This window comes from Aotus nancymaae, unplaced genomic scaffold, assembly GCF_030222135.1.
Source record: "Aotus nancymaae isolate 86718 unplaced genomic scaffold, 86718_ANA_hifiasm-v0.15.2.pri h1tg000072l, whole genome shotgun sequence".
NCBI lineage: Eukaryota > Metazoa > Chordata > Mammalia > Primates > Aotidae > Aotus > Aotus nancymaae.
In genome coordinates, this window is record NW_026988487.1 from 14030819 (window position 1) to 14056139 (window position 25321).

The 25321-nt window shown below is 55.4% G+C and overlaps 1 protein-coding gene across 2 annotated transcripts in view; it reads left to right on the plus strand.

The window, feature by feature from the left end:
- Nucleotides 1-274: 274 nt before the first annotated feature.
- The window catches only part of FOXN1 (forkhead box N1), a 31944-nt gene continuing 6897 nt past the window's right edge, over nucleotides 275-25321 (plus strand). Inside the window, exons 1-6 of one of the 2 annotated variants that reach the window (XM_064367443.1) lie at nucleotides 275-370; nucleotides 17358-17494; nucleotides 17894-18358; nucleotides 20616-20726; nucleotides 22476-22606; nucleotides 24120-24216. In XM_064367443.1, coding sequence (XP_064223513.1) covers nucleotides 17372-17494; nucleotides 17894-18358; nucleotides 20616-20726; nucleotides 22476-22606; nucleotides 24120-24216 — 927 coding nt within the window. In that variant the 5' untranslated portion in view covers nucleotides 275-370; nucleotides 17358-17371. Of the gene's footprint in view, nucleotides 371-17342; nucleotides 17495-17893; nucleotides 18359-20615; nucleotides 20727-22475; nucleotides 22607-24119; nucleotides 24217-25321 lie in introns of those variants that run through there. The other variant, XM_064367444.1, reaches the window with a different exon arrangement.

Sequence of the window (25321 nt, forward strand, 5' to 3'; positions counted from 1 at the left end):
CCACCTCCTCCACAAGCCACAGGCTGTGCCCGCTGGCAGGGACAGGGGAGGGGGCCCGGGCTGGCTCAGGAGGAGGGAGGGGCTGGGGGGGGCTGGGGCGCGGCAGGGGCGGGCACGGGAGCCAGTACCTGTCAAACAAGAGCCAAGGAGCAAACTAGCTTCTTAGTCACCTTTCTCTTCTCCCCGTTTTGGCAGCAGCCCCTCCGGGCAAGGGGAAGCTGATATCATAATTATTGGCTCACCTGGCAGCTGCCTCCCCTCACCTGATGTCAGCACAGACCCAGGACGGCCGAGCTGACGGACTGACAGACGGACAGAGCTCCTGGCCCCCCAGACCCGGGCCCCCACGCCGACCTGCTTCACTGAGCAGGTAAGAGGAGCCCTGGCCTAAGTCAGCCGTGGAGGCCAGCAGGGCCGGGCTGGGGCATGGGGAGGGGGTTTGCCTTTTTAATGGGGCTCAGGAGTGACTGGGAGCACCTGGGTGCTCCCCACATTCTCACTGCAGCTCAAAGGAGACTCAGAATTCGGGTGAGTGCCTAGGGGCCCAGGGGCACCCTCTCCCTCATGGCCCCCTCCAGTTCCTTTCCTGGATTGTCCACCTTTAATTCTCTTGCTGTGGTGTGTGCTGGACTGTGTGTGTGTGTGTCCCTGTGTGCTGGAGATGTGCTCACCCACCTTGTGCTGGGGGACATGAGGACTTAGAAGTGCTAGATCTGGAAAACTAGGGCTGAACGACGGGGGCAGATTCCACACCTGGTGGTTTTTCCAGGTGTAGAAGGGAGAGCCCAGCTCTGGAGCCGGGGGCGCCAGGGGTGTTCGCAGGTGAAGGAATTGCTCAACATCGCCCAGCAGCCTGCGCTGGGGTCTAGATGCCTGGGCCCATGCAAGGCCTGGGTTGCAGAAAGGAGATGGTGCGCCTTGTGGAGAAGTGGCCAGGCAGCACACAGGTGCTGTGGCCAGGAGTTGATGCAGGGCTTAGGGCAGAGTCGCCCCCCACCCCCAACTCCATCTCTCTCCCTCAAGACCCCTGAGACAGAGTCCTGGTGAGCAGAGCCTGGCCAGGCAGGGAGCCCTTAGGCCTTTGGAGCCTAGAGATGGGGGTGTGGGGAGTGAAGGCCCTTAGGGAAATGGCCAGAGCAGCAGGAAGCCCCTGCCAGCTACCCCGGCTCCTGCCCGACCCACTGCGGCTCAGGTAGGGTTCTCATGTTCCTGTGGAGTCCCCCAGGCCCTCCCTATCTATCCAAAGCAGCCCGTTGGATGAAGAATAGACTCTAGCAAGTGGGCGTGTTTGCCTCTTCTCCTGGCACCTACAGGTGCGGGGGATACGTTTGGATTTGCTTTGTGGCAAGGCACAAGTGGTCAGCGGGAAGGGACCCGAGTGGAGGGGCTCCTCTTGGGGAGATCATCCCATCCACCCCCTGCCCCTATGCCAGTCATTGCCCACGTCGGGCAGGGCTGCCCCTCCTAGTTTTCCTAATCCCCGAAGGAGAAACTCTGGTCAGTTTCCTCACAATCATGAAGTGCTTCCCGGAGCCTCTCACTGCTGCAGAGTCCAGCCCTGCTTGCCCCATAGCCGTCTTCCTCCCGCACTGAGGAACCCAAGTTCCTCGGATCTGAGGGTGGAGTTGCACTGTAGTCCTGTCCCCACCAGCTTGGCTCAGACCCTTTTACCATCTTGCTCATTCCCTGATACAAGACACAGGCAGTAGAAGAGCATCCCCAGTGGAGGGGGAAGGGGCAGCGCCTCCCATCCTGGTCCCTTTCTCTTGTGGCTCTGTGAGGGGTCATGGGTGAGCCAGGCCAGGTCCTGGAGAGGGGCAGAGGGGGTGAGGGCTGCCCCAGGTTGGGGATCCTTAGGGGCAAAGGAGCCATAGGGAGAGGCGCATGTCCTCCCGGCTCCCCGCCCAGCCCCGCCCGTGTAGCCTATGCGAGCTCAGCTCCCGGCTCCAGGGCCTGCCGAGGCACGCTGCCCCCCCCAGGCCCGGCGCCTCACTCGCCTCCCAGAGCCAAGAACCTGTTCTCCCGGGAATGCCAGGGAGTTCTCAGAGGACTTTATTTCCCAGGGGCTCAGGAAGCCCCAGAATCCTCTGGACCAGTGGGTCCTGGGAAACTAGAGAAAGATCAGGGATCCCTGGGACCCCTCCCTGCTCCCAGCTTTGTCCCATCCACACACTGACGCCACATTGCCTCCAACCAACAGCCATCTTTATTCATCGTGAGAAGGCTTAGGAAAGTTAAAGACAAGGGGGAAAGGCCACTAGTGACATGTGCCCTCTGTCATGTGCCATCCTTTGCCTCGGGGAAAGCCTTCCTTTGCCCCCATCCCCTGGAAAGGCCCATCTGCCCTCTAAGAAAGCAACATAGCACCTCTTTCCTTGGACTCTTCATCTATTCTAGCTAGGAAGTCCTTCCTGATGTCTAACTTCCTCCTTTCTAGCTTGAGTTGACACCTGGTCTTCATGGACCAGCAGAAACCCCATTGCCTGCACAGGGCCCAGGCACACAGGCAGAGACTGTCCTAAGCCACATTGAAATACCCTGGGAGCTTGGGCGCTGGCAGGGACAGAAAGGCCCACTCCTGCTGCCCCTCTCTTATTCTCCCCGACTCCACATTCTAACGAAGTTGGAGTCCACTTCTGCCTGCCTCCCCATCCCCCAGTAACAGAAGGATACAGAGGACTGAGGTCCTATAGGATTGCCCTCCCCTCTGTTCTTCCAAATCACAGCCTGCCGGCCCTGCTGTGGCAGGCAGAGTGGAGTTCAGGAAGCCAAGACTGGCCTCTGCAGCAGGAGTGACTGATAGACTTCAGAGAAAGGTCTCAGCATTTTAAGTTGAGTTTGACTGGACTCTGAGCACAGGAGGTGGTTTCCTGAGTGGAGAGGCAACCTTTGATTGGGGGTGGGTGGGGTTGGGCTGGCAACATGCCCGGGACCTGGGGAAGGAAGAGATGACCCCCAGGAGCTGGGGAAGGACAAGATGACCTCTGGGAGAGGGCCTCCCAGAAGCACCAACCACATGTTTCCTGAATACATCGGGTCTTTCCAGCTTATTCATCCCCACCCCCACCACTCCCTCCCTCTCTGTGCCCAACTCCAACCTCATCCCTGGCCCTTCCACCCCTCTCTGTCTCTTTCCCCATCACAAGCCAATCCCCATTTCCATCTTCAATCCCAGCTCAGCCCAATTCCTACTCATCCCCATCGCCAACCTTCCCGCCATCACCACAGCCCCTCCTGCCACTTCCACCTTATCTCACCTCCTCACTCCCACACCCAACCACACTCCCACCCCATCTCCCCCTCCCACTCCTAAGGGGAGATCTCCCCCTATGTCACAGGTCCCCTTGGAGTCCAACACCCCTCACCAGTGTCCCTGCCAGGTCCTGGGGTGTCCTCCAGATTATCTGAGCGTTGAGGAAAAGCCCAGAGCCATGCCAATAGACAAAACGGACAGGACGAGATCCTCCCTGGAGAAGCCCTTAGCTTCCTGATCCTATCTGGGCCTTAAAGGCTGGATTCTCACCAAACAGTAAAAATGAGTTCAGATGTGACAAGACAAGCAGAGGCCTGGCGTCCAGACAGACTGCCACACGGCGGGTGCATGGCAGTGAAGGGGGGATGGAGAGACACGATCAGAGAGCCCCACAGTGGGCCGGGATGGCCTTTCTCAGGGGGCTGGGAGCCTAACTGATCCGGCATGTCAGCTAAGGAGGGGGAGGCATGGACGCAGGAGCAGGGATTTTTAGAGCTGATTGGGAGTGCGCATCCCTGGGTCTCTACCCTGCCTGTGGCCCCTGCTTAGTCAGCTCAGATTAATGGGGCCAGGGAGAGAATTCGCTGAATCGTGATCTCTTGGGGAACTTAACTGGAGAGCCAACTGTGAGTCATGGAGAAAAGGGAACCTGTGCACTCACAGCTACTCTAGAAGCTTCCAGGGGTAGGCACACCTCAAGACCCCTCCCAGGATGCAACAGAGAGCCCACTGAAATGTCTGACCCTCTCCCTCCACCCCATGCTCACAGGAGGATGTATAGTCAGTCAGCTCCAAATCCTGCCCTCACACACCCTCCAATGCCTTCAGGGCTCCCCACACTGCCTCTGACAAACTACAGCCAGCCTGGGCACCAACACACACACACACACACACAGAGACACACACACAGAGACACACACACAGACACACACATGCAGAGACACAGACACACACACAGACACACACAGAGACACACACAGACACACACAGAGACACACACACAGACACACATACAGGGACACACACACACAGGGACACACACAGATACACAAAACAGACACACAAACAGAAACACACACACACAGAGAGAGAGAGAATGGGAATGGGGTGTATCCCTGGAACCAGATTGCCTGGAGACAGCTGGAGGTCCCACCTACACTTGTAAATTCCATAGCCATGTCCCAGACTGCACCAGCCCATCAGTCTGGGAAGGCAAAGGATGTACATGAGGAAGGACACACACATTCACGCACACACACACACCCCGCTGTGATCAGAAAACCCAATTATCAGACTCTACACTTAGCATCCCTTCTCCACGCAGGCCCAGAGTGACCACAGCAGTCTTCACCATCAGTGGGGGCAGTGTCCCTGGCTTTCTCTGGAGGGGGTTCCTGGAGGCCATGTTGGGCCCCAAGAGCATGTGGCTTTACAGGGGTGGCTCTGCTTCTCTGTGCCTTCCCATGAGCATGTCCAATCTGCCTGAAGTGGGAAGGGTTTTGGAGAAAAAATTATTTGGGGTGGCAATGCCAAACCCAGGATGATCTGGGGATGGTCAAGGGAGAAAGATGGCAGCTGGAGCAAGGAGCTGGATGGGCTCAGGAAAACACCCCAGAGCCTGCCCTTTCTCCAGGGATGTGATTAGGTGCTCAGAGCTGCTTCCCATAGCCCCGGCACCTGGAGGGAGGAGCAGTGCACAGACACCTACCTCCATAGCAGGGAGGCCCTCCCACCCAAGCCCCTCCTTGTTTGACACATAGGGAAACCGAGGTCCCACCAGTGGATGGGTGGATCCATCCACCCATCCATCCAGAGAGGTCAGGCTCCAGTTGGAGGGACTTCCACTGGTGGGACCTCGGTTTCCCCATCTGTCAAGCAAGGAAGGGCTTGGGTGTGAGGGCCTCCCAGTGCACTTCTCACTCCGAGGCTTAGTAAGTTCAAGGAGATACCACCTGCCTGTCCCCTGTGCTGGACGGCGTTGGGGGAGGAGGTGCACCAGTACATATTTGTCTTGCACTGAATCTGTATTATTAGTAGTGGTGGCAGAATTAATATCCCTAATAATAGATTGGTATTAATGAGCAGCTCTGATAATGATATGTACAGAGTGTGAGAGGCCCCTGGCCCAAGGGACAGTGGGATCCCCACTCAGGTGGACGGGCAAAGAGGGAGCCCACCAGCAGGATGAGAGCCCTCTTGACCATCCCCATGAGGCGCATCCCTAGGAAGGGCAGATGGTCAAAAGTGAAAAGATTTCACTCAGCCCCATCCCATTCCCAAAATCCCACAGGCCTGGGACCTCCAGGGGAGAAGGCAGGGGCACCAGACAAGCTGGTGCTGGTTTAATTTCTGAGGAGTTTGACATTCTGGTTCTCACTTGGTCCCCAAAACAGCTAGGTGAGGTATGTAAGGCAAAGATGAGGACCCCATTTTATTTATTTATTGTTTTTATTTATTTTGTTTTTTTTTTTTGTTTTAGGTTTTTGTTTTTGAGGTTTTTTTTTTTTTTTTTTTTGAGACAGCGTCTCACTTTGTCACCCAGTCTGGAGTGCAATGGCTCAATCTCGGCTCACTGCAACATCTGCCTCCTGGGTTCAAGCGATTCTCCTGCCTCAGCCTCCCAAGTAGCTGGGATTACAGGCTCCTGCCACTGTGCCTGGCTAATTTTTGTATTTTTAGTAGAGATGGGGGTTTCACCATCTTGGCCAAGCTGGTCTTGAACTCCTGACCTCGTGATCCACCCTCCCAAAGTGCTGGGATTACAGGCGTGAGCCACCGCGCCCAACCAAGGACCTCATTTTATAAAGGAGGGAACGAGGTTTATTCCCATGAGTAGCCCACGCTGAGAGCAGAGCTGGAAGTGGACCCTCCTGCAGTCCTTGGTCAGGAGGACTCATTGGGAGGGAAAGGGAGATTCTGTAGGGAAGCCAGGACCTGGGCTCAGTGAAGGCTTCCGGAAAAGATAATGCCGGGTTATCTAGAGGTAAAACAAAGCTCCAGCATCCCTGTTGGTCTCACAGATAAATCCTCTGCTGCCAATCACTGCCACAGCCAATCAACTCCACAGCCAATTACCTACACAGCCCACAGGAGGCTCAGCCCTGGATGACTTCATTACATGGGTGGGACTTCTGGGCCACAGGGACCCAGAGCTAATGGGAGCTTGGAGGTCGGCCACTTCATCCCATCCCTCAGCCCACTTTTCCACCCACTTCAGCCAGTGTAGTTGGAGGAAGCTTGCTGTGGGAGGGATGAAGGCAAGGCTTCATAATCTGTGAAAAAGCCTCCTGGGCCTTCACTCACACCCCACCTCATCAACCATTCTTTGGCCCCTATCACAGCTGGGCAGACTGAGGATTTCAGGGAAATCTCTTCTCTAGAAACCCATGTCTAAGGCCTCAGATCACTGCTTTCTGCCCTGGAAGGATCAAGCAGTCAAGAAGTTCCTCCTTCTCAGGCCGGGCGCGGTGGCTCAAGCCTGTAATCCCAGCACTTTGGGAGGCCGAGGCGGGTGGATCACGAGGTCAAGAGATCGAGACCATCCTGGTCAACATGGTGAAACCCCGTCTCTACTAATACAAAAAATTAGCTGGGCACAGTGGCGCGTGCCTGTAATCCCAGCTACTCAGGAGGCTGAGGCAGGAGAATTGCCTGAACCCAGGAAGCGGAGATTGCGGTGAGCCGAGATCACGCCATTGCGCTCCAGCCTGGGTATCAAGAGCGAAACTCCGTCTCAAAAAAAAAAAAAAAAAAAAAAAAAGAAGTTCCTCCTTCTCAAAAGCCCAGCTCTCCACTCAAGTCCTCAGTAATTCTAGGTCACCTCGTCCACTTCCAAGTCCATGGTCAGGCCAGTTCTCACCATCAGACTCAGCCATGCCTTCAAAAATCCCCGGGGATAGGTGAGCACCATGGCATGCACTTTTAGTCTCTTATACTCCTGAGGCTGAGGCGAGAGCCCAGGAGTTTGAGACCAGCCTGGGCAACAAATCATGACCCCATCTCTAGACACTGGGGACGGTGGAGGTGGGAGAACATTCTCCTTAAACTGCCTGTCCAAGAAGATTTTATGTTCTTGGAACTGAGAATTTCCCTCCCCTACTAACCTTAAGGGGCAAGCTTGCTGAACTTGCTTCTGGGAGCAAGATGTTGGGGTAGGCTCACAGCCTCAGAGCCTGGACTCCAGAGTAGGCAGGGAGGCAGAAGGGTGGAAGAGGCAGATTATGAATGACACCCAAGAGTAAGAGCAAAAGATCCTGGGGGCTGAGGATGCTTAGGTGGATGGTCTCTGGCAAGGGGCATCTAAGGAGTGGGAAGAACCCAATAGGACTGATCTCTCAGACTAGCAGAGGGGTCCTAGTCTCAGAAAGGAATGAATGGGAGCTTTGAGGGATAGCGTTTCTTGTTTCGTTGAAACCAAACATCCCATTCTTTCCATCTACAAAACAAACATCCCCAGCTTGGCCAACATGGCGAAACTCCTTCTCTACTAAAAATACAAAAATTAACTGGGCGTGGTGGTACATGCCTGTAATCCCAGCTACTTGGAAGGCTGAGGCAGGAGAATCGCTTGACTCTGGGAGTAGAGGTTCCAGTGAGCCGAGATCACACCACTGCACTCCAGCCTGGGTGACGGAGTGCGACTCTGTCCCAAAAAAAACAAAAAACAAAATAAACATTTACAGGTAGGTCAAGGACATTTATCCATCTATCTCACTAAATATTCATCCTTTACACTTTACTCATCCTTTACTCACAGAAATAAAAACACTTAAAAAATAAGACATTGATCCATCTGTCTGTTGATCTATCCATCTGTCCATCTGTCTAGGTTTCCATTTATCCATTGTTCATCCATCAATCTCCATCCGATGATCTGTCCATTCATCCAGCCGTTCATCTGTCTATACATACATACATCTATCCATCCACCCATCCGTCCAGAGAGGTCAGGCTCCAGTTGGCCTCCCCAGGGCTGCTAAGAAGGGCCTGTGGTCCTGTGGCATTTATGGAACATGTGACCTGCCTGCCTGGCCTGGGGAGACAGCCCCGCCTCAGCCCTCGGGCAGGGGGCCGGTCCAGGCATGTGGGAGTATTTATACCTCGATGGAGGCTCCTGGGGAGCTGCAGGCTGAATGACACCCCGAAGCGGTGATGGTGGCCACGACCCAGAGCCCACTGTGAGTGCTTGGATTTGGCTCCTTTGGGGCCAGGGCTGGGTGGCAGAGGCTAGAGAGGGGCTGGAAAGACGGGGAGCTGCCCAGAGGCGGCCAGAGAGGGTGGAAAGGAAGGGGTGCTGGTAAAGGCGAGTTGGAGACTGGATGCTGTTGGAATCAGGCACCTCAAGCAAAGCTGGGACCCTCCTGGAGAAGGGATGAGTCTGTTGCCCTTAAACAGACTCTGGTGGGTGCCTTGGTGAATGGCAGGAAGGACAGGACACAGGAGGACTAAGAGTACAAGCACTCAGGGTTAGAGATCTGGAAGAACCTCCAGGTCAGCCCGGGGCTCAAGTGCTTCTCCAGGATGGGCACACTAGGTGATGCTCTGGGACCAGCCTGCTTCCAGAGGCACACGGGAATGCTGAAGGGGCTTTAGGAGAGACCGCCTGATTTGGGGGCTGGAATGACTCAGCCGCAGGTGTCAGTGGCTCACATGGAGGAAAGTGTCACCTGGGGGACAGGGTGGCTTTTCATCCTTTGTTCTCCCCACTCCCCTCCTTGCCCGTTCTGTCCCCACCTGCTTCTGTGCTTGAGTCAGATCTCAAGGCAGGGGCACGTGACCCATTTTCTGAAACTGATGCTGGGTTAAGAGCCAGGGAGGCCAGGATTCTGCCCTCAGAACTTCTAACATTGATGGGAAGAAAGGAGCTGGAAACCCTCTTTCTTGGCATCCCCAGACCCCAAGTTTCCTGGGGTGCCTAAGCCCCAGGCACAGCCCCCAGGCCCTTCCCTGCCACCCCCGTAATTGCCGAACTACTCCAGGGGACCCCTCCCAGCAGGCTGTAGGGTGGAGCCCTGGGTGGGGCTACAGGCCAGTACCCGGCCGGGCCCCACCCCTCGTAAAATATGCTGCCGCAGCCAGCAACAGAAACCATTAAGGCAGAACTGAGCCATCTCCACCTCACTCATAAAGAGCAGGTAGGAGGCAGCTGGGTGGAAGGCAGCATGGAGCACGAACAGAGCCCGGTGAGGACCCTCGGCGCCCCAGGCCTGCCTGGCCCTGTGATTCAGCTGCCCACAGGGGAGGCAGGGACAGACCCTCCCAAGGAAACCTCCAACATTGCCCCCACCCACCTTTCAGGTGTGAGCAGGGAGGCTGAGGCGTTTCCAAGGTGGGGCCGTGTAGCGTAATGGTTCAGCATGCTGGCTTTGAAGCCTGGGTCAGAATCCTGGGGAGCGTAATTTACTAGCTGAGTGAACTTGGGCAAGTCAGGTTAACCTCTCTGAGTCTCAGTTTCCTCATCTATAAAATGGGATGATAATACAGCTCCTCCCTCCTGGGGTGTGCAAACTCAGCCAACTCTTCCCAGTCTCCTTGAGAATTTCCTCATTGGGGCCCATATAAAGGCAGAGGAGGGGTGAGGTCCCAACTAACAGCTCTGTGGGCCAGATACACCTTTACAGGGTACACACCTCCACAGGATACATACACCTCCACAGGGTACACACTTCCACAGGGTACACGCCTCCACAGAGTACAGAGTACACACTTCCACAGGTGCACACTCCTCCACAGGGTTCACACCTCCATAGGTGTATACATCTCCACAGGGCACACACCTCCACAGGTGTACACACTTCCAAAAGTGTACATACTTCCACAAGGTACACGCCCCCACAGGTGTACACACTTCCACAGATATACACACTTCCACAGACGTACACACCTCCACCAGGTACACCCCTCCACAGGTGTGCACACTTCCAAAGGTGTACACACTTCCCCAGGTAAGCACACTTCCACAGGGTACACACTTCCACAGATGAACACACTTCCACAGGTGAACACACTTCCACAGGGTACACACTTCCACAGGCGAACACACTTCCACAGAGTACACACTTCCATAGATGAACATACTTCCACAGGTGAACACACTTCCACAGGGTACACACTTCCACAGGGCACACACTTCTATAGGTGAACATACTTCCACAGGTGAACACACTTCCACAGGTGAACACACTTCCACAGGGTACACACTTCCATAGGTGAACACACTTCCACAGGGTACACACTTCCACAGGTGAACACACTTCCACAGGGTACACACTTCCACAGGTGAACACACTTCCACAGGGTACACACTTCCACAGGGCACACACTTCTATAGGTGAACATACTTCCACAGGTGAACACACTTCCACAGGGTACACACTTCCACAGGGCACACACTTCTATAGGTGAACATACTTCCACAGGTGAACACAATTCCACAAGTGAACACACTTCCACAGGGTACACACTTCCACAGGTGAACACAATTCCACAAGTGAACACACTTCCACAGGGAACACACTTCCACAGGTGAACATACTTCCACAGGTGAACACACTTCCACAGGGTACACATTTCCATAGGTGAACATACTTCTACAGGTGTACATCCCTTCACAGAGGTACACCCCACCACACAGTACACACTTCCACAGGGTTCACACCTCCACAGGGTACACCTCTTCACAGGTGTACACTCCTCAAGAGGTATACACCCCTCCACAGGGTACACACTTCCACTGGTGAACATATCTCCACAGGTGTACTCCTCAACAGGTATATACCCCTCCACAATTATATACACTTCCACAGGTGTACACCCCTCCACAGTATGTGCACCTTCACAGGGTACATACCTTCACATGCGAACACCCCTCCACAGGTGTCTACACCTCCACAGATGTACATATTTTCCCAGGTGTACACACTTCCACAGGGTACACACTTCTACAAGTGAACATACCTCCACAGGGTACACATCTCCACAGGGTACACATCTCCACAGGTACACATTTCTCCACAGGTGTACACACTTCCATAGATGTATACACCTCCATCAAGTAACACCTCCACAGAGGTACACACCTCCACAGGATACTCACTTCCACAGGTGACCATACCTCCACAGGTGTACACTCCTCAGCAGGTATACACCCCTCCACAACTATACACACTTCCACAGGTGAACACATTACCACAGGGTACAGACTTCCACAGGTGAACATACTTCCACAAAGTACACCCCTCCACAGGGTACACCCCTCCACAGGGTACACACCTCCACAGGGTACACACCTTCACCAGATGCACACCTCCACAGGGTACACACCTCCACAGGGTACAGCCCTCCACAGAGTACACACCTCCACCGGGTACACACTTCCACAGGGTACAGCCCTCCACAGGGTACACCTCTCCAAAGGGTACACACCTCCACAAGTGTTCACATCTCCACAGGTGTTCACACCTCCACAGGATCCATACCTCCACAAGTATATACACCTCCATCAGGTACACTCCTCCACAGGGTACCCACCTCCACAGGGTACACACCTCCACAGGTGTTCACACTTCTACAGGTATACACACCTCCACAGGGCACACATCTCCACAGGTGTTCACACCTCCACAGGGTACACACCTTCACAGGTTACACACCTCCACAGGTGTTCACACCTCCACAGGGTACCCACCTTCACAGGTTACACACCTCCACAGGTGTTCACACCTCCACAGGGTACACACCTTCACAGGTTACACACCTCCACAGGTGTTCACACCTCCACAGGGTACGCACCTCCACAGGGTACAGGGTATACACCTCCACAGGACTATCAGCATCTTTAGATGCAAATGGTCCCAGGGCCTCATTTTACTTGTAGAGGAAATGAAGTACAGAAAGGGGAAGTGAGTTATCCAACGTCACACAGCCAGCACAGTGTCCCCTGGCCCCCACCCCTAACAGCGCCTTCTGCCTGAGTCCTAAGGAGCCGAGAGAAGGTTCCCTGAGAGGTGGAGAGATGTTGATGGGTAGAGGGGTGCAGCCCGGCTGTTTGTGAGAAGGGCACAAAGCAGGCATGCAGTAATGATGATTGCCGATCCCTGATGATGTTGATCCTGTTGTCAGGCTCTCTGGGGAATTTCTCACTCGTTGTCCTCCCTACTCATGTCAAAGTGCTGTTTCTTTCTTTCCTCTGACACCAGGCAGATCAAGTCCACCTCTTCCATCCCCACTCCCCAATGATCATGGAGGGCAGAAGGTGGCCAGAATGCCCAGATGCTGAAATGGTCTTTAGTCAATGTTTTGCAAGCGGTGCACCCCTGGAGAGTCAGTGTCTGGGCTATGGTCATGGCTCTCAAGGCCTGAGACTCAGATGTGGTTGTCAGTCAGCTGTGTAGCCCTGGGCAGATCATTCCTTCTCTCTGGGCCTCAATTTCCTCCCCTAAAAAATGGACTTGATGACCTTGCTCCCCTGCCAGTGGTGTGCTGGTAAATGTTCACCCGTCAGCTTTCAAAAGTAAATACATCATAGTTTTTTTAAAGGCCCTGATTTGTAGGATTTGCTAATTTCCATGGGCAAATACTCCCACCGTGGCTGATCTGGACCTATTTCACTGGACATAGAGTTGGGAAGAAATGGGCACAATTGGCTCCCACGAGCCCCTACCAACTGGCCCTGCACACAATTGCCCCCTGCCTTCTGGGGCAAAGAGAGGATAAAATGAGACAAGAGATACAAAAGTGCAGAGGGGCTGGGCACGGTGGTGCACACCTGTAATCCCAGCACTTTGAGAGGCTGAGGTGGGAGGATCACTCGAGCCCAGGAGGTCGAGGCTGCAGTGAGTGATGATCGTGCCACTGTACTCCAGCCTGGGCAACAGTGACACCTTGTCTCAAAAAAAGAAGAAAAAAAAAGTGCAGAGGAAACTTCAGAGTGCACTGTAGATGTGGAACTGTGACAGAGGGACCCCAGAGCACAGTCTACCAGTGAGAGCTTCCAGGAAGCGGGTGGTTGTGGGTTGTGGGTACCCATATTAAGGGGCAGGTCATGAGAGTGATCTGGAGGAGCTCCTGGGACCTGAGAAGGCGGGAGAGCTGACTGGGCCTCCTGTGCTGGTGTTTGCTAATATTTACACACACATCACCTCCAGTTCCAGTGCTCCCTGAAACTGGAACAGGCAGGATAAAGGTTGGACCTCTATGAAAGGTCCCTTCTGAATGCAGATGCCAGCCCCAGGATACTGGGGCCAGCAGGGAGGCCTCCCAAGAGGTCCAAAACAACAGAGTCAACCCCCTCCTCTCCACACGAGTCCCCAGGAGCTTCTACAGACACTAGCTCTACCACATGGGAATGGCGGAAATGACCTCTGGGGCCAGAGAGCCAGGAAGAAGGAAGTTTAGCCTCTGCCAATGGCAGAGGACAACGTGGAGGACCTGGAGGTGGGAGGCAGGAGAAGGCAAGAAAGGCGAGTTCCCTCTGCTCCCCTCCCCCCACCCCCATGGCTCATGCCTTAAATAAACTCTGTCCCACTGCTAATTATTAATAATAGCTATCATTTATTGAGCATGTACTATGTGTTAAGCTATTTACAAGCAATATTTTATTAATCCTCCAGAGAGGTATGTATTTATTAGTCCTATTTTACAGATGAGGAAACTGAGGCATGGGGAAGGAAGTTAAGCATCTTGCCCAACCAAAGTCCCACAGTTCCTGCGATTCAAACCCAGCCCTGTCTCCAGGTCGTCCAGTTTCAGGAGCTCTGCCGGCTACTCCGGGAAGGGTCAGGGCCAAGGCAGCCTCATCCAGGTTCCTGCAGTGAGCCCTTCCCTGTGCTGCACAGGGGCTCCTCATAAATACCAGTCAGAGACCTTCTGACCAGCCCCAGAGGAACCCCTCTCTCCTGGGCCGTGTGGCCTTAGGAAAGTCATTCTTTACCTGTTCCCTGAGCCTCACTTGTAGAATAGAGCTTTAGCTGCCACCAAGGGGGCATCATGGTCAATGAATCAGGAGTCCCCACTTACAAAACCTGCCCAGAAGAATCCCTGAGGACTAGTCAGAGACCTCTGCATCCTTAATGCAAATTAAGGGGTGGATCTCTGAACTCTGCATAACTTCCCTGGTTTGCATCCTGTCTCTGGGGGATGGGAGGAGGCAGCGGGGTGGTTTGGCCAAGTGAGGCTGTGAAAGTCGTGGCTATGAACTGAAGCCTCTGTTAAGGCCTCTTACATGCAGGAACTCGGCGGGAGCTGGAGATTATGTCCTGGAGAATAGGGAAGAGGGGCAAGAATGGGGCAAGGCAGACACTGCAGGAATCATTCTGGGTGGGCCAGACCCTCGGGAGGCAGCGCAGGCCTGAGCTGGAGCTCAGAAAGCTCTCCCCAGGTTCACACATCTGAAGGGGAGCAGTGCTAGGGTCTGAGGCCATGCTGAGCGAAGGCCAGGGGGACAAGGAGGACTAGCAAGGGCAGCTGCCACCTAGGGCTGGGTCATCAGCCAGTCACCCCAGAGCTGCCAGGCCTGAGGCAGTGAGACCATCAGAGAAGCTGTAGAGCCTGAGGCCAAAGGCACCTGGGCCCAGCCACACTTGGCCAGCAGAGGCCAGATGTCTGACTCGTGTCCTTGAGCATTTTCCCTGTGCCAGCACCTCGTGCAAACCATCCTCACGACCACCCTGTGAGGCGGGTCCGTGTGCCCCATTTCCCACATGGGGAAAGTGAGGCACAGAAAGCTACACAGCTTGTTCAAAGTCACACAGCCAGAAAGTGACAAAGCTGGGGCTGGAATTCAGTCGGGCTTGACTCCAAATCCCTGCTCTAAACCACTGTGCGACCCCACCTCCAGAAAGGGGAGTGGCCACCCCCTCCAGGCTACAAAGCGTGAGATCTGGCAGGGAGGAAGGGCCCTCGGCCTCCCATTTGCAGCTAGAGAATGTCTTGGGAAGGTGCCAAGCCCCCTGCACCACCCACCTGAGAAGGCAGCTCTGGGCCGGGGTGAGGCGTGACCACCAGGCAGGCCCGAGCTGTCCAGGAGGAGCTGTCCACGGAGCAGGCGGCAGTGATGCGCAGCGGGAGATGGGCTGCCCTGCACCTCGGGCCCCATGCCTGCTCTGCTGTGGTGTCCCGTTACGGCCAGCTCGGCGCTTCCCCAGTCACGCCACATTTAGCATTGCCGAGTGAGCAGGCGCCAGGACATCAAGAAGGGGTGCTGGGGACTCTTGAAGGGGCGGGAGAGCCTCCCACCAGGCCCCCACCTGGACCCCAGCTTCTAGCCCCTCCACCACTGATCTGCTGTGGGACTTTGGGCAAATTGCCTCCCCTCCTTTTCCCTGTTACCCTCTCTGTCAAATGAGGTTTATTGATGGTTTATTCATCAAAGAGGTGCCAACCCCAGTCTGGGTACCACAGGGCCGAGAAGGCCACCTCTCCCTCCAAGAGCTCCAGAAGGAGCATGGCCTGGGAGCAGCACAGCTGCCCTGCTCTGGCTTGAGGGTTCTTGGGTAGAAGGGGTGAGTGTTTATTAATTTTTTTGTTTATTTATCAAAAAAATAAATAAAAATAAAAACAAAAATACAAAAAATAGTTAGGCATGGTGGTGTAAGCCCATAGTCCCAGCTAGTCTTTTTTAAATTTTCATTTTTTTAAATTTGTTTTTGAGACGGAGTTTCACTCTTGTTGCCCAGGCTGGAGTGCAATGGTGTGATCTCAGCTCACCGCAACCTCCGCCTCCCAAGTTTAAGCAATTCTCCTGCCTCAGCCTCCCGAGTAGCTGGGATTACAGGCACCTGCCACCATGCCTGGCTAATTTTTTGTATTTTTAGTCGGGACAGGGTTTCTCAGTGTTGGTCAGGCTGATTTTGAACTCCAGACCTCAGGTGATCTGCCCGCCTCCCAATGTGCTGGGATTACAGGTGTGAGGCACTGTGCCCAGCCCCAGCTATTCTGGAAGCTGAAGCAGGAGAATTGCTTGAACTCAGGTGGCGGAGGTTGCAGTGAACTGAGATGATGCCACTGCACTCCAGCCGGGGTGACAGATCAAAACTCCATCTCAAAAAAAAAAAAAAGTGAGCCACACTCACGATGATATTCATAATGAGAACTGGCATTTATGGGGCACTGCCTACACAAGGCGCTGTGCTGAATGGTCTCTGCGCATGATCTTGTTTGACACGACCTCCGTGTGAGGTACAGCCTGTCACTCTCCCAGTTAGATGGTGATGCTGAAGTTCAGAGAGCTTTGCTGGCACAGCCTGTGGGGAAGGGCCAGCCCCAGCTTTGAGGCCTGAGTCCTCTGAACCACTCCACTGTGTGAAGGACAGATTCCCCTATGACTGCAGAAGGTCTGAGCAGAAAAAGCCCTCAGATATCACGTACCAAGCTCCTAGGTCTTCATGGGGAAACTGAAGCTCAGAAAGGGGCAGTGGCCTGCACAAAGTCACAGGTTAGAGTTTGGAAGACATGGGTGGAACAGCCCTGGCCAGGTGCTGCAGTGTGGGTGTCAACATCCCTAGGGCCCACTAGGCTCACAGGCCAGGCAACCAGGGGCCTTTGGGTCCCCAGTTGCACACTGTGGTCATGTCGCCAAGGTGACCTGAGGGTCACTGCAGGATTGCTGTGGGCCAGCTCACCTGCTCGGAGGGGCTTACTCCCACCCCAAGCGTGAGTCTGACCCACGCACCAGCTCACCCTCCCCTCAGGAAGGACCCATCGACTTGCCCAGTCACTGAACGGAGACCACCTGCTTGCGGTCACCTGTGGTGTCACTGTAGACACCGGACACTGATCTTGAGGAGCCAGAGGCAGGGCCCAGCCAGGAGCCAGGGTCTCACTGATCGGTCTCTGTAGCTGCAGCCTGAGATCAGCTAAGCCCTCCCGAGGGCTCCTACCTGGATGATTTGCCCTTTCTCCACAGGGGACCGTTCTCTCTGCTCCACTTTTCCAGAATGTTTCTCTCTCTCTCTGTCTTTGTTTCCTTCTCTCTCTCTCTCTCATCAGTTGGCTGACTGGAGGCAGGGTCCCAGCCCAAGGATGGGGTGGGGGTGGAGGTGGCGAGCCTGGGCTGGTCACCCCTGGACGCTGGTCCTCACTCTCATGGCAGACGGCTTTCTTTGAGCCCAGGACTGGGTGATGGTGTCGCTGCCCCCGCCGCAGTCTGACGTCACGCTGCCGGACCCCAGCAGACTGGAGGGCGAGCGCCAAGGGGACCTCATGCAAGCGCCAGGCCTCCCCGACTCCCCCACCACACAGAGTGTAAGTATGTGGCATCTGGCCTGAGTTCAGGCCAAGGCCTGCGGCTGCACAGGCAGCAGGTGGACCAGTCATCTCACCCCACCAGGGACCTCCCAGGGTCTGTCTTGTCCCTTCCACCAGCAAACAAGTCCTCAGTGACCCCGGGATCCAGAGGAGTCAGTCTGGGCCTGTCCCGGGGCAGGGCTGTGAGCCCCATCAGACTTGGGGTGCCCCAGGTTTCAGGGTAGGGTGCCCTCATGAAATCGGGGCTCCCAAGGGCAGGCTATGTCTTCTCCACCATTCAGGGGCTCCCTAGAGCTCAGCCATAGACCCCTTTACCCAGAACAGAGCAGGGTCCCAGCAGGTGCCCAGCCCTGGTTCAGCCTCCACTCACAAGCTGTCTACCGTCTGTCTGCCCAGAAGCATGCCGGCTTCAGCTGCTCGCCGTTTGTGCCCGATGGCCCTCCAGAGAGGACACCCTCCCTGCCCCCACACAGCCCCCGCATTGCGTCACCAGGCCCTGAGCAAGTCCAGGGCCACTGCCCAGCCGGCCCCGGCCTGGGTCCCTTCCAGCTCTCACCCTCAGACAAGTATCCTGGCTTTGGCTTCGAGGAGGCCCCAGCAAGCAGCCCCGGGCGATTCCTCAAGGGCAGCCACGTGCCCTTCCACCCATATAAGCGGCCTTTCCATGAGGACGTCTTCCCCGAGGCCGAGACCACCTTGGCCCTCGATGGACACTCCTTTAAGACCCCGGGGCCCCTGGAAGCCTTCGAGGAGATCCCCGTGGATGTGGCGGAGGCTGAGGCCTTCCTGCCTGGCTTCTCAGGAGAGGCATGGTGTAACGGGCTCTCCTACCCCAGCCAGGAGCACGGCCCGCAAGTCCTGGTGAGTACTAGTGGCCAGCGAGTGCCCCATGTCCCCACTGTGCGGGTTCCTAGCAGCCTAGAAAGAGTCCTCTGAGACCAAAGTCCCACCTTCTCTTTGCAGACCTTGCCTCTCAAGACTGAGAGTTGGGGCCCCCAGGTCAGCTGGGGAGGGGGTGCTGGCCTGGCCAGCATGGAGTGGGGCGGGTGGGGGAGGCGGGTCAGGCTAAAGAAGCTGGCAGCTTCCCAGAGGCTCCTGAGTCAGGATTCCACTGTGTGACTTCTCTCTGTTGGTTTAAGTGTCAAGAATCTCCAGCCAGACCTACACGCCCATATGCAAATGTGACAAGAAAAACACATTCCAGAGGCCAAGAGAAAGGGTTTGGGAGGAGCCACAGAACAGTTTTTCCCTCCCCAGCCTTAGCATACAGGGTTGAGAGAGGACTTAAGCCTTCCAGAGGGACCCATCCTGGCCCCATTCTGTGCCTGGAGTGGGGCCTGGGTGTATTCCTAGAAATACCTTGGAAGATTAACATGCCCTTCCATAGCCTGACCCCCACAAGCTGTGTGACCTTGGGCAAGTCTTAACCTCTCTGAGCCTCATCTGAAAAGTAAGGTTAACAGTACCTGTCTCAAGTGATTGCTGCTTAGGGAAGAGAAAAGCTAAAGGGAGATTGCCCCCTGCTCCCCAGCTCTGGTGTGGAGGTCCCCGAGGCAGTGACTGAGTGGCGCAGTCGTGGCGGTGCCGACTCCACATGCCCCTCACCTCTTGCTTTTAAACAGGCCCCCATTCCAGCCCCGAGCCACCCCAACAAAGGCTTGGAAGGAAGATGGAGAAGACAGTTGGTCACCTACCGGGTGTGGCCAAGACAGGACTTTATTCTGGCCCTTTGATGGCTTCTTCTCACATCCCTTAAACAGGACCACAGCCCGCAGACAGGGCACCGTCATCTCAGCTACGGCCCCCAAACCTCCACTCATTAACAGCTCCCAATCATTGTGCTGGGTGCTTTCTTTCACGTGCCCTCATTTAATCCCCTGAATCACGCTCTAGAAAGTTCCCACCATTCCCATATTTCAGATGAGGAAACTGAGGCTCATAGAGGCCAAGTGACTTGCCAGGGTGTCTCCTAGCCTGCAAACGGTGAGGCTGAGATTGAGTTCACACCCTGATCCTCCCACACATGAGAAGAGCTTGAGACACAGCTATCTGTCCACTTGCCGGGTGACCTTGGGCATGTTGCTTCCCCTCTTTGGGCTCAGTCCCGTCATCTGTCAAATGAAGGGGTTGGACACAAGTGCTCTTGACCCTTCTAGGCCTGAGATTCTACGATTATGGCAATCTCTGCATCAACAACCCCAGGGCACATCCAGAGAGAGGTCACAGCTGATTTGCCCCTCTGGGCCCAGATGCCGGTTTCCCAAGGCCCCTGGTAACTCCAGGAAGTGCTGTCTGCCTCCTGCAGGGCTTGTCCACCTTCCAGGGCCTGGCTGAACACCCTCCTGTCCCCATCATGGGAGAGCTCTGCACTAGGCCCTGGGGACTCCATGCCGACCTCTCATGCATGGGAAGGCAGAGTCTGAACACCACTGCTAGCAGCACCTGCAGGCTCCCCGTGCCCAAGGTGAGAGCCTTCACAGGGCTCACGCAGACCAGCAACCGCGTAGACTCCCGGGAGCAGGGAGCAAAGCTCTGCATCGGGGATGGCCAGGAGTCAAAGCGGAGAGGAGTTACTAGCCCCATTCAGAGAGCCTGCTGGAGCTTCCTGGGGCTGTACAGAAGAGGAAAGAGACGGACCCAGGGCCACAACCGGGCCAGCCTGTCTGGCCACTACCCATGGTCCCCTCACCACGGCTCCTCAGGGGGAGTTCTGGAGCTGTGGCCTTTTCCTAGTGTTCTTTGCACACCTGCTCTGAGAGTCTGAGGCCTCTGAGTCAGGCATGTCAAGTGAGGTCAGCACCGCACCCTGGTGCTATTCTGGGAGATCCCTGTCCCCACCCCAGCACAAGTCTCCCCGACTTCTCGGGACAGCCCAGCCTCAGCCTCTCTCCTGCAGTGAGGTGAGGGGTAGGGACTGTTGTCACTTCCAGCCCCGACTCTACCACCAAATTGCTGAGTTCCCTTGGGAAAATCCCTGCCCTTCTCTGTTTTCTGTGTATCCAGGAATAAGCTGTTGGGGAGGCAGAATAGGGGTTGCTTTTCTGTAAGGTTCAAGACACAGGAAAGAGGAAGGGAGAAAATAAGGCCTAACCTAGTCATCTGCTTTCTCTTCCAGCAGGGCTCAGAGGTCAAGGTCAAGCCCCCAGTTCTGGATAGTGGTTCTGGGATGTTCTGCTACCAGCCTCCCTTGCAGCATATGTACTGCTCCTCCCAGCCCCCCTTCCACCAGGTGGGTCTGGGGCAAGTGGGCCTGCTTCCCCCGGGTCTCAGGATATTGAGTGTGTGTGTGTGTGAGTGTGTGTGGTGTGGTGTGCTGTGTGTGTGTCTGTGTGAGGGCATATGTACACCTGGATGGGCAGGTAAGGGCATCAGGGCCCTGAACCTTAGGCAGGGCCACGGCAGGTGGTGGGGAGTGGTTAATGGGAAGAGAAGCAATTGCCCTCATCCGGGGTGGGTTTGTCTGAGTCCCTGGCAGGGCCTGAGAGGCCTCAGATAAGAGTGTGGGGCTGAGATGGAGGCAGGGCTGCGATGGGAACCAGAAATGAGGGAAGGAGGAGAGCTGCCCCAGACAGAGAGAGGGGCAGAGAGAAGAGGAGTGTGTGGTGTGAAACACAGGCTGAGCAGGGCTTCTGTATAGGTCAGCCACCATCTTGCTATATGACCTTGGCCCCCAACTTCTATTAGCCTAGAGAGGATGGGCACCCAGTGTGGGCTTAGGGGACCTTCCTTCCCACCCGGAGGACTCCAAGTCCCCATGATCTTCAGCTCTTTCCTCCTTTCCCAGCTTCAGCTCCTCCCAAGTGTACAGGATGCCAAGTAATTGCCCCACACTGGCATGGGATGGAGGAGTTTTAAAGGAGAAAGAACAGAGCTCCAGAGCAGCTAGGCAGCTCCCAGGAGCCACCAGGCAAGACGGAGCAAGTGGCTGCCCAGCGCCCGGCTCCATCCACCTGCAGCCTGGCACCGAGACAGGCCCTGCCTGTGGAGCAGGTTCTACACCCGGCTCTGTGGCTCTGGCCCTGATCTCGGCCGAGCCAGGGAGGAAGGCAGGGGAGAGGGGCTGGGTCAGACTGCCTGCTTTGTGGGGAAAAGAAAGAGATGGAGGGAAGCAAAGAGAGGGCATGACAGGACGTCCTCCCTGCTGTGAGAGGCCTGGGGGAACGACCAAAGCTATCCTGAGGCTCATGGTCTGACCCAGGGTAGAGGATGTCCCCAAGGCAGGAACAGAGATTGAGCCACAGAAGGACCAAGGGGCCACCAGACCTTTCATGATCTCACCATGCCTGGCCCTGCTTTGATGCCCTCTGCAGTCTGCAGTCTGCACCCCCTCTCAACAAGATGGCCGCACCCAGGGCTTTATGGAGCCTGGACAGAGGGTGACTCAGGCACTAAGTGTCTCTTGGGTGACCTGGAAAGAGCTCTTCAGCCTGGAGCAGCTGGGGGAGTCAGAGTCTTCTGCCCCCATCCCCCATAAAACACCATCCCTGGCACCGCAGCCACTCCCTTTGCCGTAAAACCACCTCCCACCCCCACCTGCCCACTACCGTGACCGGCCCTTTCAAAGAGCCACTGAAACTCATAAAAGTGGCAGTGCCCAGCAAACGCCCAGGCTGGACATCCCACTTCCGGCCCAGCTGCTCTGGGGAGATGCACGAGTGCCGAGTGCCGGGAGCACTTCCTGGAAGGGTGCAGGGGCCGAGGGCTCCATACTCTCCCCACAGGGTCTCATCACCATGGCAACCAGAGCATCAAAGGCTGAGAGGAAGGAGCTGGAGAAGGGGGCTTTAAGGCCTCTGAGATGCTAAATTCTAGGGTGTGGATCTCCTTACAGCCCCTCAGATAGCTCTGTGTTGGGGATGATGGAGCCCATGACCTGGGCCTGAGCACCTTCTCTAGTTGTATATAAATGGGGGAGGGGAGCCCTCCTGGGAAAGGCTGGGTACCGTGGCAATCACTCTGCCCACTTTGACCTCCTCAGTACTCACCAGGGGGCAGCAGCTACCCCGTACCTTACCTGGGCTCCTCACACTATCCGTACCAGCGGATGGCACCCCAGGCCAGCACCGACGGGCACCAGCCTCTCTTCCCAAAACCCATCTACTCCTACAGGTACATTTCCCACACTCTGGGGGTGGGAGGAGGTGGGGGTGAGAGGGCTCCTGGGAGCACTGAGGCATGGAATCCTCTGGGTCTATGAGTAACGGCAGCAGGTAGAAGTCATACCAGGGGGCTTCCAGAGGACGCTGGAGAAAGAGTTCCTGCATGGAGGCAGGGGCATAGACTGGATCACCTCTGACCCTTTGTCTGCACCTGGAGAGTCATGTCTGTGACTTGACTCAGCAGATACTGGTGCCCTGGGGTGAGCCTGCCAAGGTCTCACCTCCTAGGGCCCAGGGCCTGGATCTGAGAGTTTAGGGGAGATGCTTGCTGCCTTCCCTCTCCTTCCCCAGAAACAGAGAGAAGCCCCCCCTCAAAGCTCTACTGGAAGGAAATGGGGTGAGGCCTGCAGCTGTGATTCAGCTATCTACCATCTGCCAGATCTGGTGGGCCTTCTCTGGGGCCAGGCTTTTCAGTGTCAGTACACCCAGCCTGTCTGGGAGACCCTTCCATCTGTCCTTTCATCCAACCAACAGTGACACTTGACCAAATGTGTGTCAGGCCCTACGTGGGATCAGGTCATCAGCTAGTGTGAGCTCAGGGGAAGGGAGAGGAAGTTAAACATCAGCCAGGAGTGCAGAGAAGGGCTTTGTGAGAGGCAGGGTAATTCACTGAAAGAAGCACACGCAGGCCTTGAAGTCCAGCAGAAACGAGTTCAAGACCAGACTCTGGAACTGACTCGTGTGAAACCTCAGGGAAGTTACTTAATCTCTCTGAGCCTCTGTTTATTCCTCTTTTTAAGAAAATGTCAGGCTTTGAGGGCAGGGGGCTGGGGGAGGGATAGCATTAGGAGACATGCCTAATGTAGATGACGGGTTGATGGGTGCAGCAAACCACCATGGCACCTGTATACCTATGTAACAAACCTGCACGTTCTGCACATGTACCCCAGAACTTGAAGTATAATTCAAAAAATTAAAATATAAGACTTACGAGATTCAAAAGATAAAGAAATGTGAGGGCTTGGGGTAGCAGTTCAGGCTGTTGGACAGACTATGTAAGAGAATGTAGGTGCCACGCTTGGTACATTGCAGGGGCTATAGAAACCTTCGTTCCCTCCCTGCTCTCCAACGTTCATGCAGTTGGCTGAGGACTGACTAGTAATGACAGCTTCCATTTAATGAGTGCCTTCTATGTGACAGGCAGTCTTTAATCCTCACAACTCTGGGGTAGCTGTGACTTTCTTCACTTCAAAGTTGAGGAAACTGAGGCTCATAGAGGGCAAGCCATTCACCCAAGGTCACACGGCTAGTGAGTAACTAAGCCAGGATGGCCACCCAGGTTTCTCAGATTCCACAAGACCTTCGTGCATCTGTAATTCCTGACTCCCGTGTCCATTTCAATGGAGTTTCTCATTCCCTTCCAACTCCAACCCCATTAAGCCTCTCACCAGGGGCGCCGGGTTCAGAGTGGGCTTAGGACCCAGTCAGAGGTTCAGACTCTCAGGGGCTTTCTCTGTCTTCAGCATCCTCATCTTCATGGCCCTTAAGAACAGTAAAACCGGGAGCCTTCCTGTCAGCGAGATCTACAATTTTATGACGGAGCACTTTCCTTACTTCAAGGTGAGCCCAAGGTTCCCCCCACCCCACTACCCCCAAGTTCTGGACAAGCCAGGCCTCTCAGAGCCAGAGGATGCAGTCTGGAGGTGGGAGAAGAATTAGAACGAAGGCTAGGAGAGGGCTTACCCCCACCAGGCTTTCCCTTGCCTCCACCTCAAAAGGACAGAGTTCCTACAAAAGGGGCTCCAAGTAGGGAACAGAGAGCCCAAGCGGCTCGTGCAAGGTTGTACAGCAGGCTGGAAGTGGACATGTTAGCACTGATAGGCCTCAGGGAGCATCCACCTACCCCAAGTGCGGAGAGAAAGTTGGAGAAGAAATGAGACACTGTCGCTACCCCAACCCCTGGGATGCTGGGGGGCTGGAGGAGCTGGTCAGCCATGGTGACTGTGTCGTCGGGGCTGAAGAAGCCATTGCCTTCCAAGGTGAGATTAGGATCTGCCTCTGTGGGTGGCAGGCTCAGCTGCCGTCCTGCCAGAAAGTGGGGTGTGGGCTACCCAGTTTTTGAGTTGTCCCAGGCTGGCTTACCTGACTCTTCCCCCAACCCCTTGGGCAGAATCTCATTTCTATCATCCACAGAAGGGGCTTCTGGGAGCCTTACCCAACTCCCTCTCTACAGGCAGGACAGGGGCTCTTCTCCCAGGGTGGACAAACACATCTGAGACAGTAATCCATTCCCCTAAGGTCACACAGTAGATGAAATCAGTTACTAGATCAAGCTTCTCGGCTTTGCACACTTCTCTCTGCACTCCCCCAGCCCCTCGGGCACAGACCCCCTTCTCCTGGGGTGGGCGTGGGGAAGACCGGAGATTGTGTGTGAAGAGTGCCTTCTCCAAGCCCTGGTAGACACAAATCTCATTTGCTACCCAGGCAGTGGACAGTTGCTGAGACCCAGGTGATCCAGGACTCAACTCCACCTGCCAGGGGGTGATTCCTGCCCCCACCGTCTATGGTCCTGTCTGGGGGTGATTTGAGGCTTGATGTTCAAACAAGTTTATCCTGCTGGGCTGCCATCAGATGGGGAGTGGGCACGATTGCTGGAGTGGTCTGGCCAGGGGTGGAAAAGTGTGGCAATCCACCAGAGGTTCTGGGAGGGAAGGAGGGAGGCGAG